This window comes from Lissotriton helveticus, chromosome 9 (genome assembly GCF_964261635.1).
Source record: "Lissotriton helveticus chromosome 9, aLisHel1.1, whole genome shotgun sequence".
NCBI classification, from domain to species: Eukaryota; Metazoa; Chordata; class Amphibia; order Caudata; family Salamandridae; genus Lissotriton; species Lissotriton helveticus.
In genome coordinates this window covers 124,745,930-124,762,938 of record NC_136070.1, presented here as the reverse complement: position 1 = coordinate 124,762,938, position 17,009 = coordinate 124,745,930, and the positions used below count along the sequence as shown (strand labels likewise).

The following is a 17,009-nucleotide window of genomic DNA, read 5'->3' as shown; positions in this document are numbered from 1 at the left end:
GTACATAAATCTAGTCTCATGTCTACATAATGACAAGAGCATGTTGACTTGAACATTTTGCAATGAGTACTTCAGGCATTTGACAATGAGTAGATTATAGAAAAATCCATACTAAGACATAAAACTTAAAAGGGAACAGCTTACCTTTTACCTGAAGTTCCATTTTATTTTTTCTATGGTAGGAACATATCCGAAGGGTCAAAGTAGATGTCATCCTGATAGCCAAAAATACCATTGAGCATACTCATTATTTTCCAAACTCTCTGATCTGATTGGTACTAGAATGAAACCGTATGGTGAACGTGCGCTCTACAAATTATTTTAACATAACATAACATAGAATCCATAAGGCCCTGCAACCTGACCGCTGAGAGACATGTGAAGATCCAAGAAATACTAGAAAGAGTGTAGATTTATAGATCTAGCAGTATTGCTGGCCAAGCGCCTGATCTCTATGCCATAAAGGTAACCTATATCCTCAAGGGTTGCAGGCTGGGAAGCAGAATTGAGGATATGGGTTGAAGCTGAAATAAAGAGGATTAGATTAGACAAGAAGACAGGTGCCACTGAAACGGTGCAGCCATAGGATGCTGTGCTAACAGGATTTCCCCATGGGCATCTTATGGTTCCGTGAAGTACAAATGGTGGAACAAAGACTCCTTCAATCTATTGATATGTGTCATGGTGAAAAAGATCTATGTGGCAGCGAGCAGGACCAGTACACAATCCCTTTGAAAGGATGGATCTATGGATTTGCAATATATGCTATGCTGTCGATGATAATAGATCCCATTGTGAAGTTGAACACAATAAGCACCTGGGAATGGCCAGCATCGAACCAGCACAATGACCCAGATTCAAATATGAAAGGACAGGCTTCCTGTGCGACAAGGGAATGTTGTTATGAGGCAAGCCAGCCGTTGTTTTAGATATCTAAAGTTCGCTTTGATGCATTTGTTTTCTTTTTTCTGACCTGTTCTGTATTATAAAACTTTTTTCATGGTGAATTGCTGCAGCCTTAAAAAGACTATATACTGGATATAAAATGTCAACCCTATATTAAAAGAAAATCATTCTTTTCAGAAAATTTTTTTTTTCAAAACATATGAAAAACGTAGGTTATTTTTTTCTGTTTCTATTTATTTTTTGTTCTATTCCACATATCTACATTGCAGAGGATTTACACTTAGACAACAGAATATAACTTGGCGAATAGAAAATGTGTGGAGTACCAAAATTGCAGAATGGCATGCAGCAAAAAAAAATAAAGTAATTCTAATTAATTATCTGCAAACTTTAAATAATAACAGTATATGTTTAAGTCTGGGACAATGACATATAGGAAGTCTGTGGTGTCTTACATCACTGCAAGATGGGTTTTCAGGATCAGTACATATGATAAATGTAACTTGTAACTAATATAAATGTATCATTTTTAAATAGGGTATGGTTTTTGGCACTATAGGACCTACATTGGAAACTGCTGGGTTACATAAATTATATCATGCTTTCGAGAAAACAGTCATATAAAATGTTATTTAAATTATGTACAGTGATATTCCTAATGCAACAATTTCAGTTGATGTTTAACAGGGTATTTATACAAAGTTGTGCATCGTTATGAATTTTGTACCTCATAGTCAAAATATATAAATAAATAAAGATCCTTACCAAGACTAACACATGCAAATGTAGTTGAATCAATAACAGCAATGATCTCTTGTCATTTGTCTCATGTACCATTAGGGCAGGCGAGAGCTAACCGATGAGGTTGCATTTATCAAAGCCCATCGTATGCTAGTTTGTCGATACCTATACTACTCATCAGAGTTCTAGCTTTCCAGGATATTTAATTCATAACATCTTTTTTCTCCCCATAGATACGTTTGCCAGCAAAGTTGCTGCCACTCAGGATGTGTATGCAGACGCCTCAATTGGCAATGTCACTGGAAGTAACGCAGTGAACGTGTTCTTAGGGATCGGACTTGCCTGGTCAGTGGCTGCAATCTACTGGGCCTATAAGGGTGAAGAGTTCCACGTATCCGCCGGGACGCTAGCCTTCTCAGTCACTCTTTTCACCATATTTGCATTCGTCTGCATCAGCGTCCTGCTCTACAGGAGGAGACCGCGATATGGTGGGGAGCTTGGCGGCCCCAGGGGCTGCCGGCTCGCCACGACTTTGCTCTTTGTGACCCTGTGGCTTCTCTACATCCTGTTCGCCTCCCTGGAGGCCTACTGCTACATCAAAGGCTTCTGAGGTGAGAGCATAGCGAAGGAGAGAGGTCGTTCCAAAGGTACCTCACTGGACTCCTGGACTCCTCCCCTCAAAGACTCTTCTTGCCGAAAATACATTGTTCGATCAGATTCAACGTGTCACGTGCAGAAGAACATTCGGGGAAATATAGAGGGCGCAACTCATTTTTATAAAAAGCAGAAAAAAGAAAGCAAACGTCTTTACAGACCCTCACTAGGCCATTTACCAAAATAAAGCTGCAACAGTGCAGTTTGGGTGCAATTCGCAAGTCAGTCAGTCGCTTTCTTAACCATGGTGTATGTTTTTTGACAACCTACCCTATTGATAACTGAGAAAGCTTTTGACTGCCCTAAATGCTGGAACCCGGAACATATTTTAAAACAAAGATACAAGAGCACCTCAAAGCTCAGCAACGTAATCAGGCCATATTTTCAGAATATTTTATAAGTACAGTATGTGAATCTTTGCTTATTTTAATTATAACAACACACGCAGACACAATTTTTAAAAAACTAAAGGCTGACGCATGAAGCAATTTTCTCAAATTTTCCTCAGCAAAATGAACTTCTTAACTTCTTATATACAACATATTCTGTATATTTTGAATATGATATTTTATGCACATTGCAAAGGGTACACACTAAAACCTCTTGTGTTACAATGGAGGATGTAGGGGCAGGGGCTAGCTATTTTGTCACCCTATTTGTTTTACCTTCCCGCCAACGCTGGGCAAGTGAATAGCTGTAAAAACATGCTGTCACATTATCATTGTGATGCTTTTGGATGAGAGCCACTCAAGTTAGAGTCTTAAGCAGTTTTATTGAATTAAAGGATACTTTGCAAAGTGATTGGGTTAGTTCAAGTAGGCTCTTGATCCAACATCTCGCTCCATGGCTAAGTCTCTCCTTGCATTTAGAGCCATTCTGTCACGCAGTGAGGTGTTAATATGTCCCAATTACCTTCATCCACCAATCAAATTGTTTTGAATTGAAACATGTTATTGCACCAAATGAAAGTGTGCGTTTATTCTAAAGTGCACTGTGTCCACCATTTTGGCCGACACACCTTACTTATGTCAGACATCTTTTCTACGCTGACCTCCATGTCCTGCCATTGACAAGGTTGTTAATGTTCACATTGCCATGCTTTAAACAGTAAGCCAAAATGTCCTGAAATCAATTCAATTTTAAATTTCATGTGATTCTGCGAATACTATGGTATGTGTTTCCAGCTGACTTTACATCAGTGATCATAAACTGAAATATTGAACTGGGATTAATTCTTATCTATTTAAACATATATTTTATGATGATATATTTAGTTTGTTGCAAAACTTAAGTTCAACGTGAAAGTCTTTTCATTAAACAAAACCATATATGAGAGCAACCAACTTGAGACAAAGGTTGAACGTAGATAAAACAGAAAATGTTAAATATCTCTGCAAGTAAGCTGTACTATTTATCACAAAAGGCAGTAGGCGGTATCGAACTCTCGATGTACAGTATACAACGTATGTGGCTGTATCAAGATGTACAATACTGTACAGTGTATCACAAATGTGGCTGTTAACCTCTCTTCAGTGTAACACGTGTCTCTCTCTTTCTCCAGGTGTGCACTGCATCACACGTGTGGTTGTCGGTCCCCCTTACGGGATTTACTCTGTATCACGTGTGGTTGTTTTTTCCCACTCTCTGGGTATGTTCAGTTTATCAGACGTGCGGCTGTATCTCTTTCTCTGGATGTAGTGTGTCACACGCGTGGCTGGTTTCCGCTATCCGGATGTATAGTGTGTATCACACATGTGACTCTTTCTGTCTGGCTGTAACACTGAGACATCTGTATCTCACCCCGGATGTACAGTGAATGGTACAATCCTTGCATACTGTATTCTTTTCTCACTATTTCAAGGTTCAGGATGAGCAGACTGTACTGTTGATGTTGCCCTACTACAGGAAGGAAAGGAGGTCACAAATAAGAGCTGAAGTTCTTCGAAAGAGGATTTTTACAATCTGTGATGAAGGACAAGGAGAATAACAAATATAGTCTTCATTAAAATATATATATATATATATATATTTATTTTCTTACAAAGAGTCCCTCAGATGGAGAAAAAAGGTGAAGAAGCTTCTTGGTGATAAGATGTGCCTGTTACGCCTGCCAAGAGTACTAGAAGTGCTCTTACCAAGTACCCTGCAGCTCACGCTGCATCACCCTGCCTGTCTGCATCAAGCGGCTTCCCAATTAAAGTAGTTCTTCCTGTGTTCCTCACGACATGAACTTGCCTGTTTCTTGGCCATGCTCAACCGATCTAAGTTTCTTTTGCATTGTTCTAATCTCTTGCTCCAGGCTTTTTTTTTTTTTTATACACTTTTTTGTCTTTATTTTGCCAAAGTCATGTACCTGTTACGAATCTTCCCATTTTGTAGCTCCTCCAAAATTCTTACCTAAAGTTCGGGTGTAAGAACAAACGTTTGATGATGACCGTTATGGAAGCATCTCGAGTAACGTGGGGTCCTGTGTTAAAAAAGAATCAATGAATGTGCCGTCTTGACTAGCAGAGTTGCTCTCAGTGGGAGGCTCACTTCACAAATCTCTTACCACTTTTCCTGTCACAGTGTTTAAAAGAATAAAGTTTAATTTGTATTACAAAGTTACTCCATCCATGATTGGAAGATGCTCATAGGTAAATGAACGTCGAATATCAATTTCATTGTACCACCCGAGGGGGTAAAATAGCTGAGATTTACCATTAACAGTAAGAGAAAAGTCAATAGAAGGAATGTGACACAATAAGAGCGGTAGGACCACCCTCCACACACCCGAGCCTCCTACAGAAATGAAAAACAATTCTTTTTGGAAGGGGAGAATGTCTAATTTTCAGCTTAAAATCTACCCTGCCATTACATGGACAATGCATGCAATGTATAGGTTTTACTACATTGAGTATAGGAACATGGCAAGGAAATCTAATGACTTCTGCACTAGCTTGGATTCTAATTCTGGTAGCCGAGGGCCAGCCTCAAACTCACAGGTGGCGATGATCCCCCTGACCATCTACACCTGTGAATTTCAGGCAGTCATCGTGGATCCTACACCCTTCCCAGATGTAGGGCCTCTGTGATTCATGTGTGCTTTTCATATTGATAAACATTGTAACTATGTTTAAAGCCCTTTCCATATAAAATGTTAATAAAACAACTCTGCCCAAGCCTTAAGTTAAACCTGGAGTTTGATACTGCTAAATCGTGTATGAATTATCACACCCAGGGTCTTATCCTGCCTATTACTACTAGTACAAAACATCACATGGGAACCAGCCACCTATGATGCACGTAACTGTATATTTTCACTTTCCTAAAAGTGCCACATATAAGCGCTTTCTTCTGCTTGTGCCAAAAAGCAGGGCTGCATATTTTAGGTCTATAAACTGCCTATGTTCATGTGAAGAGTTGTGCAGAAGTACCATACATGAATGTCCAAAACACAAGTCAACCTTGCGATAAAAACGATGGTAGGCAGACACTCCAGCAAAGCGGTCTTTTCATTTATGTTCCTTTTGCTCATTGATTAAATTAGGTCATTTAATTTTTATTCCTTCCAGTGATGGGTAAAATTAGATTCTTTAAAGTTTCTTCCTTCTGCATATTGGTTTATTTATTTTATTTTTTTTCTTCTGCTGATTGGTACAGTTGGGCACTAAAATTTGTGGTGAAAGTATCTTGACTAAGCATTTCAGTGCAGTCAAGTAAGGACTGGAAAGAGGGCAGTGCAGAGAGAGGGATTGAGAAGTGGAATCATATATTTAATCCCCAGCTGCACTGATATTGTTGGGAGTGCATTTATTCTTATGTTTAATATAAATAAAAAAGTATGATTTTTTTTTAGATGGCCAGGGGATTTGCATGACATAAATGTAATTGTTATTGTTCTTTTAAATTTAAACTGATTAGAGTTTCAATTGAATATTTTATTGCCATATAAGCTAGGTTCCTATTTACAAACTTGTTTACCTTCATTCTCATTTCCATTGCTTTTTTGCTTTTTGAGTAACTGAGCCAAAGCACTGTAAAAAAGGTCCTTTATTGTGCTGCTCTCTAATAAAGCCTGCTTTTATGTTTCTGTTGCATTCATGTCTCAAAACCATCACAGTTGAGTTTGTTTTCTGTTTTGTCCATCATTGTCTTTGCCATTTTTAGCTTTCTTGCGAAGTCACGTCACTCCAGACACTGTGTTTTTTGCAGTTGTATACAGTGATGATATATTTTCTACCGTGTTATACAGTGTTTTCATTTCACTCCTTATGGCATAATCATCCCAACTAGAAAATCAACCTTACCTCTTCAATTAGAAACCATCGCCAAAAAAGTTTTCATGAAACCAATCATTTGTGTACCTTTTACTGATATCATTAAGTGCATTACAGACCTTCATTGCTTGTTCCTCTAGCATCGGAAGGTCCTACTTGATTCATAGCCACGTCTCGAAAGGCGTCAAAACGAGAAAACAAAAATGTTAGACTTGACTATTTGAAATTTAGAAATGATTCTTCCTAGGTTAAGCTACTCCCATTTTTCGCTGCATATTTATTAAAAGGTTCAAAATGTATTCTTTTCACAGCACATGTGAGGACACTGCCTGTCACAATAAAAATGAAGCACCCTAACTATTTACTGTTGGTAAATCAGTATATTAAAATTATGTAGAATAGACCAGTATGTGGAATGCATAAGCTAACTAGTCTAGGCAGTTCCTTAGCAAAGCAATTATGTCCCAAAAACACAACAAGCAAAATCTCAGTTTCCAAGACCATTTGAGGAAGTTTCGTGCACAGACACTCCAAAGGATAGTTCTTTTTTTACTTTTCATTTGAAAAATTCCATGTAAACAACTGAAAAGCCTTCGAATGTTTGTGATTAATTTTGCACTAGTTCAGTTTTCTTTGACCAGTCGTCATTATAGCAATCAATCAATCAATCAATCAGTACATTTATAGAGCGCACTACTCACCCGTGAGGGTTTCAAGGCGCTGAGGTTGTGGGGGGAGGCGGGGGTGCTGCTACTGCTCGAACAGCCAGGTCTTGAGGTGTCTCCTGAAGGTGAGAAGGTCTTGGGTCAGTCGGAGGTGGGTGGGGAGGGAGTTCCAGGTCTTGGCGGCGAGGTAGGGGAAAGATCTGCCGCCTGTTGTTGTTCTTCTGGTGCGTGGTACGGTGGCGAGGGCAAGGCTGGCTGAGCGGAGTTGGCGAGTCGGGGCGTAGAACGGGAGCCGTTTGTTGAGGTATTCGGGTCCGGAGTTGTGGAGCGCTTTGTGTGCGTGGGTGAGGAGCTTGAACGTGATCCTCTTGTTGACGGGGAGCCAGTGCAGGTCTCTCAGGTGGGTGGTGATGTGGCCGTGGCGGGGGATGTCCAGGATGAGGCGTGTGGAGGCATTCTGTATGCGTTGTCGTCTTTTCTGTAGCTTGGCCATTGTCCCTGATAGAGTGTGTTGCCATAGTCGAGCCGGCTTGTGACGAGGGCTTGGGTGACAGTTCTTGTTTCCGTGGGGATCCATTTCGTAGCATGCAGAGGGTGTTGAAGCAGGAGGAGATGGTGTTGACTTGCTTGGTCATAGTGAGCGATGAGTCCAGGATGAACCCAAGGTTGCGTGCGTGGTCGGTGGGAGTCGGTGCTGTGCCCAGGGCGGCGGGCCAACAGGAGTCGTTCCAGGCGGAGGGGGATGGTCCAAGGATGAGGACCTCCGTCTTGTCTGTTTTCAGTTTCAGGTGCTGATCTTCATCCATTCGGCGACGGCCCTCATTTCCTTGAAACCTGTTCATCTGCTTCCATCCCACAGCTCTACTATCGCACTGCCCTGAGTGCCCAGAAAACAGACCAAAGATTTGCACTGCTAGAAACAAACATCACCAAACACAAGCAGAAAAGAGGCTGAGCAAAATGCTCTTCCAATCTCTGTGAGCTCTCAGTACGCTTGCATAGCAATTCTCCTTATTGATTTGATGACGAAGCCTGCAGCTCTCTCCAAGGTCAATCACCACAACGGCCTCCATCTTTGAATGGGAACTTTTCCATCTGAACTTAGTTCTTAATCTGTTCCTTTTGTTGCCCTTCCACCCCAGAAATTAGAAAAAATTAAAAAAAGTGATGCACCCCGGAAGGCTTGACAGTTGTAAGAGGTTGTGTGACACTTTTGTGTCATTTTTCCTCTGCTCCACCTTTGCCCAGTAACCCCAAGAAATCCAGCTCCCAATGACAGTGACTACTAACACAAGTTTTAGTACCTGCAGCAGACATATGAGGACACCAGATCCCCGAGCAGCACTACCACCAAACTGCCTTGCGTTTTTGTTAGAAGCTCCTACAGGCACCAGTACATTAACGCCCAGCTTTTTCTCCCCTAAAATACAAGTGAGGCATGCTGGTGCAGTCTCTTAGAACACATTAACACTCCCTGCACATTACTGGAAATTATGACTGCTATTGGTGCAAAGAAAAGGTATGATTGCCCTCGACTCACTGTAATCTGAAGGCATCGTTCAAATACTCAAAGATGACCCAAAAAAAGTATCAAATATTGGTCCTCCCAACCTGGCAATGAAGTGAACTTCTTTTTGGCTAAATGTGCACATGTGATCTTAAAAATACCATTACTCACGGTACAAGAGAGCCAATGGTTGATGTGGGTTTACCTATTGCCCTGTTATGTACGCTGCAGTGGGCGGGAGCAAAAAGGAATGAAACTTGAACATACCAATGGCTGATAAGTCCTGACCCAAAGACCTTCTATGTGTGTATATATGTATTTTTTATTTATGATGTTTTTTTTGTTTATTTATTTATTGAATTTTGCGGTGCAAAACAAAAGCAGAAAAGACAACAAAGACAGTCACAGCGCTACATCAATATTAGACAAGCAAAGTGGCTTGTTACAAAGTGTAGATCCAAACTATACAGACTGGGAAGCAACGTATACTCCATACGGAAAATTATATATCAGTGCAAGGACATCTATAGATCAACAGATGACAGGAGGCCTACAAGGTTGAAACATACACTACAAATGAGAGGTGGATGCCCGGCAAAGCGAGTAAGGGGGAGGTCCAAAGGGTTTGACAATGGCCCTATCTAACTTCTCATGTCAGACCCCTCACGCCAACTCCTCATGTCAGACCCCCTCACGCCGACCCATTCTGCTCCTTACCAGCTAAGTAGCTTTGATACAAGCCCCAAAAATGTTTAGGGCGATTTTCAGGGGGAAGTACCTAGATTGCGTATTGCAGTATAACGTCTTTAAACCAATTTGCGATAGTGGGTGCTGGCCCCTGGGCCTAGCGCATCGCCACCACACGCTTTGCTATCAGTTATCCCAAGTCGACTAGACGACGTGCATCCTTCCGTATCAGTCTTGAGTGCCCTAGGAGGGCCAATAGGGGATCCGGTAGCAGTGGCAATCCTGTAATGTCGCACAGAGTTTGAAATATTAAACTCCAATAATTGGCTATACCAGGACATAGCCAGGCTACATGCATAAACGCAGCCAGATTGGCACCACATCTCTCACACTCCGCAGACTCTCGAAGACCATATCTAAGTACCCGGGCTGGAGTATAATATATTCTATTGAGGAACTTAAAGTGAATAAGACAATGCCATCCATTCAATGAGACGCGCTGTGTGACTTCATAGCAATAATGACAAGTGACATCATCCCCGAGATCGTTCTGCCATTCTGGCCTGGCTTTAGTGAAAAAATTCCTATGATAATCCAGTGCTCAGCCACGGCCCGTGTAGGGCGTGCCACCGGGCGGTGACGTGGGGCGGGGGAGGGGCAGGGTTGAGGGTTGTAAAATGTGGGAAACAGACTATTTCAGGTAAGTACTGAAAAAAATAAATTAAACACATTTTGTCGCGCGAGCTGCAACACATTTGGCGATGCAGCGCGCACAACGAAACTCGGTTTTTTTCCGGTACTTACCTAATATTGTCCGTTTCCTGCATTGTACAACCCCCCCACCCTGCCCCTCCCCACGTCACCGCCCGGTGGCACGTTCTACACGGGCCGTGGCTGCCAGCGCTATGCTGTAAATGCTGGAGCCAATCTGGGGAGATTCTGCGGGCAATAGGAGAGAAAAAGGAGCAACCTCAGGCGGTTCCAACATATCATCCCCCAGCATACCGCGGAGAGCATGTCTCACTCTATGGAAGTGGAACCTGGCAAGAGGAGTAGAATCATGTCCCTCGGTGTCTATCTTGGCCTACTCGCACACCCCACCCTCCGAGAATAGGTCCCCGATCTTAGTGATATGGAGAGTTGCCAGAACACGAACCACCTCCCTCTCGCTGAATACCGGCAACCAGTGACACCACTGCTTCGTAGTCAGCGGTGAATACAGAATGGTGCCCGCCTGCCTTTTCAGTAAGTTCTGCCATGCGTGTACAGTAGCGTTAACAGAGTCAAGAATACTGGTATGCCTAGATGGAGCATGAAACATCCACGTGGCAAGATAGGTTGGCGCTGCTGCCACCCTCTCGATCTGCATCCAATAGTATGCATGTGAGCATTGCGCAACCTGGTAGTAGAGCTCTAAATCAGGCACCCCTTGGCCCCCCATAGAATAAGGGAGTGTAAGTGTATCCCACTTGGCGCTGGATTATTTACCAGCCAAAGCTAACTTTACCAGTAAAGATCTAACAATTCTGAAGAAGTGAGCAGGGAGCACCATTGGAACATTTAAAAATAAGAATAGGAACCTTGGCAACACTACTGTTTTCATCAGAGAGATGCGACCCAGTAGAGACAGTGGTAAACTGATCAAATGGTCCACATCTTCCTCTAATTTGGCAATTGCTTTACCATAATTTTCGCTAAATACCATCTCAGAATTCGTGTGAACCTGGACTCCCGGATAGCGCACTGATTCGGTGGACCAGTGCAGAGGGAAGTCCAATTCAATCGGTTCCTTAGCCGGAGTCACTGGGAAAATAGTAGACTTGGACCAATTTATTTTAAGGCCAGAAAACTCACCATATCGCACCACTTCTCTCAACACTGGTGACAGATTGGACTCAGGGTCTCTGATATACAGAAGAGTGTCATCTGCATAAGTAGATACTATTAGGTTATATCCCGGGAAGCGAATTCCTCTGTGTCCATGGTATTCTCTGAGGGCACATGCCAGAGGCTCTGCCACTATGGCATATAGCAGGGGAGATAGAGGGCATCCCGGTTGAGTGCCTCTAGAGATCTTGATTGGGGCAGTTACTAAATCACCCACCCTGACCCTGGCAGTAGGGGAGTAGTACAAGACCGTCACTAGCTGTAAAAAGAGATCAGCCACCACCATCCGTCTCAATACTAACATCATGAAGGCCCATTCAATAGAATCGAAAGCCTTTTCGGCGTCGAGAAATACCACAGCAGCTTTAGTCTCTGGTTTAGTATGCTGCATCGTGCCGAATACTGTGCGGAGGTTGTACGTTAGACTGCACCCCGGGACAACCCCGCCTGCCCAGGTCCAACCAGCAATGGCACCATGGGGGCCAATCGGTTTGCTAAGAATTTTGCAAATAACTTGGTATCTACATTAAGTAGAGAGAGTGGCCTGAATGACGAAAATTCATTAGGAGGCTTGCCCGGCTTCAAGAGCGTGACAATCATGGTTTCCCGCATGGAGATGGGCATCTCGAATAGGCTGATTAAATGAGGGACTAGGAGCTCCTGAACTCTTTGTAGAATGTGACGGTAAGGCCGTCCTGTCCCGGTGCACTTCCTGCGTGCACAGTATTTAAAGCAGTAAGAATCTCCCAAGACTCCGGTGGCCTCATAATGTACTCCCTGTGTTCATCAGCCACCCACGGCAATCTAATGTGCTCTAAGTTTTCCAGAATACTGCTTCATCAGGAGACATTCTAGAGCAGTACAGGTCTGAATAATACTGCCAAAATTGTCCGCTATAGCAGCCGGATCCCACAGCATCTCTCCTGTCACAGCGTGCAATTCCATAACTCCCACCCTCTCCCTTCTATTGCGCAGCTGGGCCACCATTTGGCACCTAGCCATTCCCCCTCCCCATATGTTTTGGCAATTGAATACTTTCCCATATGTTTAACTTCGCTGTCGGAAGTTTCGTGGTTTTTTTCAGATCCTTCATGACTTGAGCATCACCCCCCGCCATGGCGTCCCACTCTAGTTCGATTCTTCTGGAGTGATAAGTACGAACTACTCTTTTAAGGCAGAATTAATGATGAACATTGGCTGGACTTACCATTTATCCAAGGTTATGCTACCTTAGGAACTTGCATATAGTATCAATTTAACTAGTGACTATTTAGACACGAAGCGAAATTAACCTTATGAATGTGCATATAATATCAATGTGACTAGTGACTGTTTTGACACGAAGCGTAATCAACGTTGACTGGGACATCTGCGGGTGGGCGGGGAATTCTATGTTTTAATGTCCAGGACGGGGATGGAAGCACAGGGAATTCATACATATTTGATGGAATATGTGTTGGTGAGCTCAGCGTGCCATGGAATTGACAGGATTAATTGTGGTGGCTAACGTCTACTAGATCGGTAGAGAAGAGGTGTTGTAGTGTATGGACATCAGCACAGAGATTATCTCATGAAATAATTAGGCATGAGGAGATGATAGGTGGGAGAGGTTTAGACACACTGGGCCATGTTTATGCCTGACACATCGGAACCACGTATAAAGTGTGACAAACACGAGTTAAGAAACTGCACAACTTGAGATTGGAAGAATGTAAGATGACGAAATATTTGAACTAAATATTTGGATAGATTATTCCGATAGCAGTTGCAGTGCACTATGGGTTCTGTAGATTAATGACCGAGTCGGTGTAAATGGGAGGAACATGAATAGGCGGTGTTGGAAATGGCCCTTTTTGCAGGGTTATCCCCAAACTTTTTGCTTCTTCCTCCCTTATTTTTCCTGACCTGTACTTGCTAGCAATAGGACTCTGGGCACTTTACCACTGCTGATCAGTGCTAAAGTGCATATGCTCTCTGTATAAATTGTTATTGTGATTGGTTATCCATGAATGGCATATTTGTATTACCAAGAAGTCCCTAGTAAAGTGCACTAAGTGTGCCAGGGCTGGTGATTTAAATGCTACTAGTGGGCCTGCAGCACTGATTGTGCCACCCACATTAGTAGCCCTAAAATGGTGTCTGAGGCCTGCCATCGCAGTGCCTATGTGCAGTCTGTGAACTGCCATGTCAACCTGCCCAGTGTCCCCCCTGACCAGGCCTAACCCTTCCTTTTCTATACACATTGGACACCCCTATGGAAGGCCCGAGGTACCCCCTGGGCAGGGTGCAGTCTATGTGAAAGGTAGAGCATGTACTAGTGCAGGCGACATGCTCTGGTAGTAAATTACAGCCATTTTCGTTTTTCACTATTGTAAGGCTATCACGGGGAATGCTGTGTACAGTGATTACCTGCATATCTTCCCATAGGAGCAAGATAGGACATACAAGTCTGGTATCACTGAACTCAGAATTTAATAACACATCTTTTAGGAAAGGTGGTTTTTAAATCCTGTGTTTGAGAATAGCACTTTTAGAAAGTGGCTGTTCTCTTGTCTGACCTTTCTGTGTGCCTTGGCCTGTTTGTGAATTGACTGTCTGGTTTGTGAGTGACAGGGGCTGGTTGGCTCCCCGAGGCTGAGTGGGCCATCCCTGGGCTGAATAGCTCCATCTGCATCTAATAGGGATCTGCATCTGACGACCCTGCCCCTCTCTCTGAAAGGAAAGGAGAAGCCAGGAAAACAACATTGCTCAAGGAACACCCAGAACTGGTTCAGACCAGGCTCAGAGCCCTCCTGCACAAAGGGAACAAAGACTTTTAGGGGTATAAGTATAAGTATAGGACCCCAGACTACAGAAAATTAGATCATCCTGGAATCAAGAAGGAACCTCTGTCAAGGAGAAAGCTGGAAGACTGAAGAGGAAGGACTGTCATGCTGTGTACTTGTGGGCTGACCTGCAGTTGCTTTGCTGCCAAGGAGAAGGGAAGGACATTGCTTTGTGTTGTGTCCCCTTGCTTGAAGAGATCTCCAAGGGCCTGAGTTAAGGTGGCTTCCTGTTAAGAAGTCCCAGGAACAAAAGGACCTCACCCCCAGCTTCACCCCTGAACTCTACTGAGAGAGTTCTGTCCTTCCTAGAGTGCTTGGGCCAGTTGTGGTGCCTCTGGAAGTTGTACCTGTTGTTTGGGAAGCTGGACAAGAAGAAACTGAGTCTTCCTATCAAGTTTCACGAATCGCTCACTTGCGGAGCGCATCCCCGAGGAAATTCCCGCCGCCGCTTAGATCGAGATCGTCGCAGCGCCTGTTGCCGCTGCAAGTACCAACACATCCTTCGCTTGCGGAACGCATCGCTCTGGTGCTGGAAGATTACCATTGCTGCGGGTATCGTCACAGAGCCTGTCGTCGCTGGGTGAGATCGTCGCACCGCTTGCTTGCAGACCGCATCACTTCGCTGCGAGAGTCGTCTCCGAGCCATCGCATCGAGGGGCCGCGAGAGGAGAAGATCGACGTTGCGCTGCGCATCGCCGCTGCTCCTGGGATCGTCGCCGTCCTGAAGATCGTCGCATCGTACCTTTGCGAGCCGCTTCCTACGAAACCTGTGCACCAGAATCCATACAAGGTATCGCATCCCTCCCCATACAGACCGGAGTCACCGCAACACACCCCTGCGTCCAGCGGGGTTGTCGCATTGCCTCCCCAGGGTCTCAGGAGTGATGCATCACTTGTTTTTCAATACTGCAGCTTTCACTTTTGTCGCATCTAAAGGTACTTTTGGCTACATGTGATGCAACTGTGGATTATTTTAACGCAACCTTAAGAACTCTTTTGAAATCATATCCTTGAACTGTGTATGTTGGATTTCTGTTGTTTTGGTCTTGTTTAGTGTAGATTAAATATGTTTATTTTTCTAAACTGGTGTGGAGTCCATTTGCGGTGTTTTCATTGTGTTACTGTGAGTGTTGGTACAAATACTTTACACATTGCCTTTGATAAACCTGTCTGCTCGTGCCAAGCTACCAAGGGGGTGAGCAGGGGTTATCTAAAGAGTGTATCCTCCTTACCCTGACTAGAAGCAAGGGTGCCTATTTGGACAGTGGTACCTACCTCTGCCAACTAGGGACCCCCAGATCTAACATTGGTGGTCAGCGGTGAGGATTTGAACTTGTATTTGTACTTAACCCACAGTGATTGGTGTACATCACTAGTTTAGTGCAGACCACTACGCAACCACATACTGTGTTTTGTTTTGGTTCTGTTTTTGATCGTAACCCTGAAAGTATCTACGCATCATGTCTCAGAATGGTAAACCAGCAAGTGAGGTTGCGGAACTGGAGTTTGATATTGAAATGTTAAGTGATTACAAAGTAGGTCAACTCAAGCAGTTCTGCAGGAGCTTTGGATGTCCCATGAAGCACCGCTCCAAGAAGGAGGAGCTACAAGGGCCTGGTGGGAGACCAAAGAGGCTGGGGAGACAGATGGTGCAGAAATGGATGAGGATGCAGAAAGGGATGGTTTCAGGTCACAGGATCTGCTTGTGTCCAGAGCAGCCTCTAGGGCAGCAGCCATTCTGCTGGAAGTTTTTCCCCAGAGGAGTTAGAGGAAAACCAAAGAGCTAGAGATCATGAGTTAGAAGTCTTGAGGTTTGAATTGAAGCTGATGAAAATAGAAGCCCAGAACGAGGCAGAGAAGAGCAAGGAGATGTATGCCTTAGAAGATTTGAAATGGACCTTGGCACATGAATTAAAAATGAGGGAGCTTGATTAGGAGCTCGAGAGGTTTGAGGCCATGAGGGTCTCAGCTGAAGAAGGAAAATGGGTAGCTCAAGAAGTGAGCTTTGCTGAGTTGGAGGTGGAGTCCAGCTCAGATGGTGGCAGCAAGAGTATAGTTTCTAATGCTGAGAGGAAAGTACAAACACCCAGAGATGTGGCGCCTGACTTGAGGGAGGGGGTTGACATACACCAGGGGGTTCAGGTTTATGAGGTTGCTCTTGTGGTGTCCAGTGTCCCTGAAGTAGATTGGGGGACTGACACAGGGGATCATATTCCTAGTGATGGGAGAGATGCTCTTCTGACTCTAGATGAGAGGTACAGGGAGAGGGGTTCCCCCATGGTAGAAACCTTGGTGTGTGAGTGTGACGACCGTCCAGAAGTGTGGGTTGTGTGACAAAGACAGTAGGACACTGTCTTGCCAATCTCAGGAGAGTGGTGTGGGGTACTTGTGTGAGGCACTGGAGGGTGAGCAAATGGTAGCTTGGTTAACAACTGTGGGGGGCTGTGTGATTCATTTGTTGGAGAGCTTATTTTAAGTCCCTGTTTTCCATAGCTATGCCAACACACGGTGGAGTGTGAGTTCTCTGATCGCAGAGAGCTTGCGTTGGAGGCAGACCTCTTGGTGGATTCCAGAGAGTCTGAAGAGGCATTGGGGAGTGATCCCAAAAGGAGTGGCCCAGATATTTTCCAGACCTGTGATGTGGAAGAAGTTCAGTATAGCCCAGTTAGGTCCCAGTGTAGTGGGAGGGGCATAGGGGCACACGTCCTGTCTCAGTGTAGAAGGAGTGAGTGTGGGACTGATTGCCCCAAGGTGCCCGAAACCCAGTCTCAGGGCCTGGAGGGTTCCTTAAGGGAACACCAGGTTAGGGGCCTAGAGGGTGCTAGTAGGCCATTTGAGGATGATCTCCTAGTGTCTGGTGAACAGGGAGCGCCTGTAA

At 44.1% G+C, this 17,009-nt stretch overlaps 1 protein-coding gene across 5 annotated transcripts in view; it reads left to right on the top strand.

Moving 5' to 3' along the window:
• Nucleotides 1-6,371, top strand: part of SLC8A3 (solute carrier family 8 member A3) — a 501,924-nt gene extending 495,553 nt beyond the window's left edge. For all 5 annotated transcript variants that reach the window (XM_078659608.1, XM_078659610.1, XM_078659609.1 and 2 more), the window contains one exon: nt 1,881-6,371. In XM_078659608.1, coding sequence (XP_078515734.1) covers nt 1,881-2,257 — 377 coding nt within the window. In that variant the 3' untranslated portion in view covers nt 2,258-6,371. The remainder of the gene's footprint in view (nt 1-1,880) is intronic.
• Nucleotides 6,372-17,009: the final 10,638 nt, after the last annotated feature.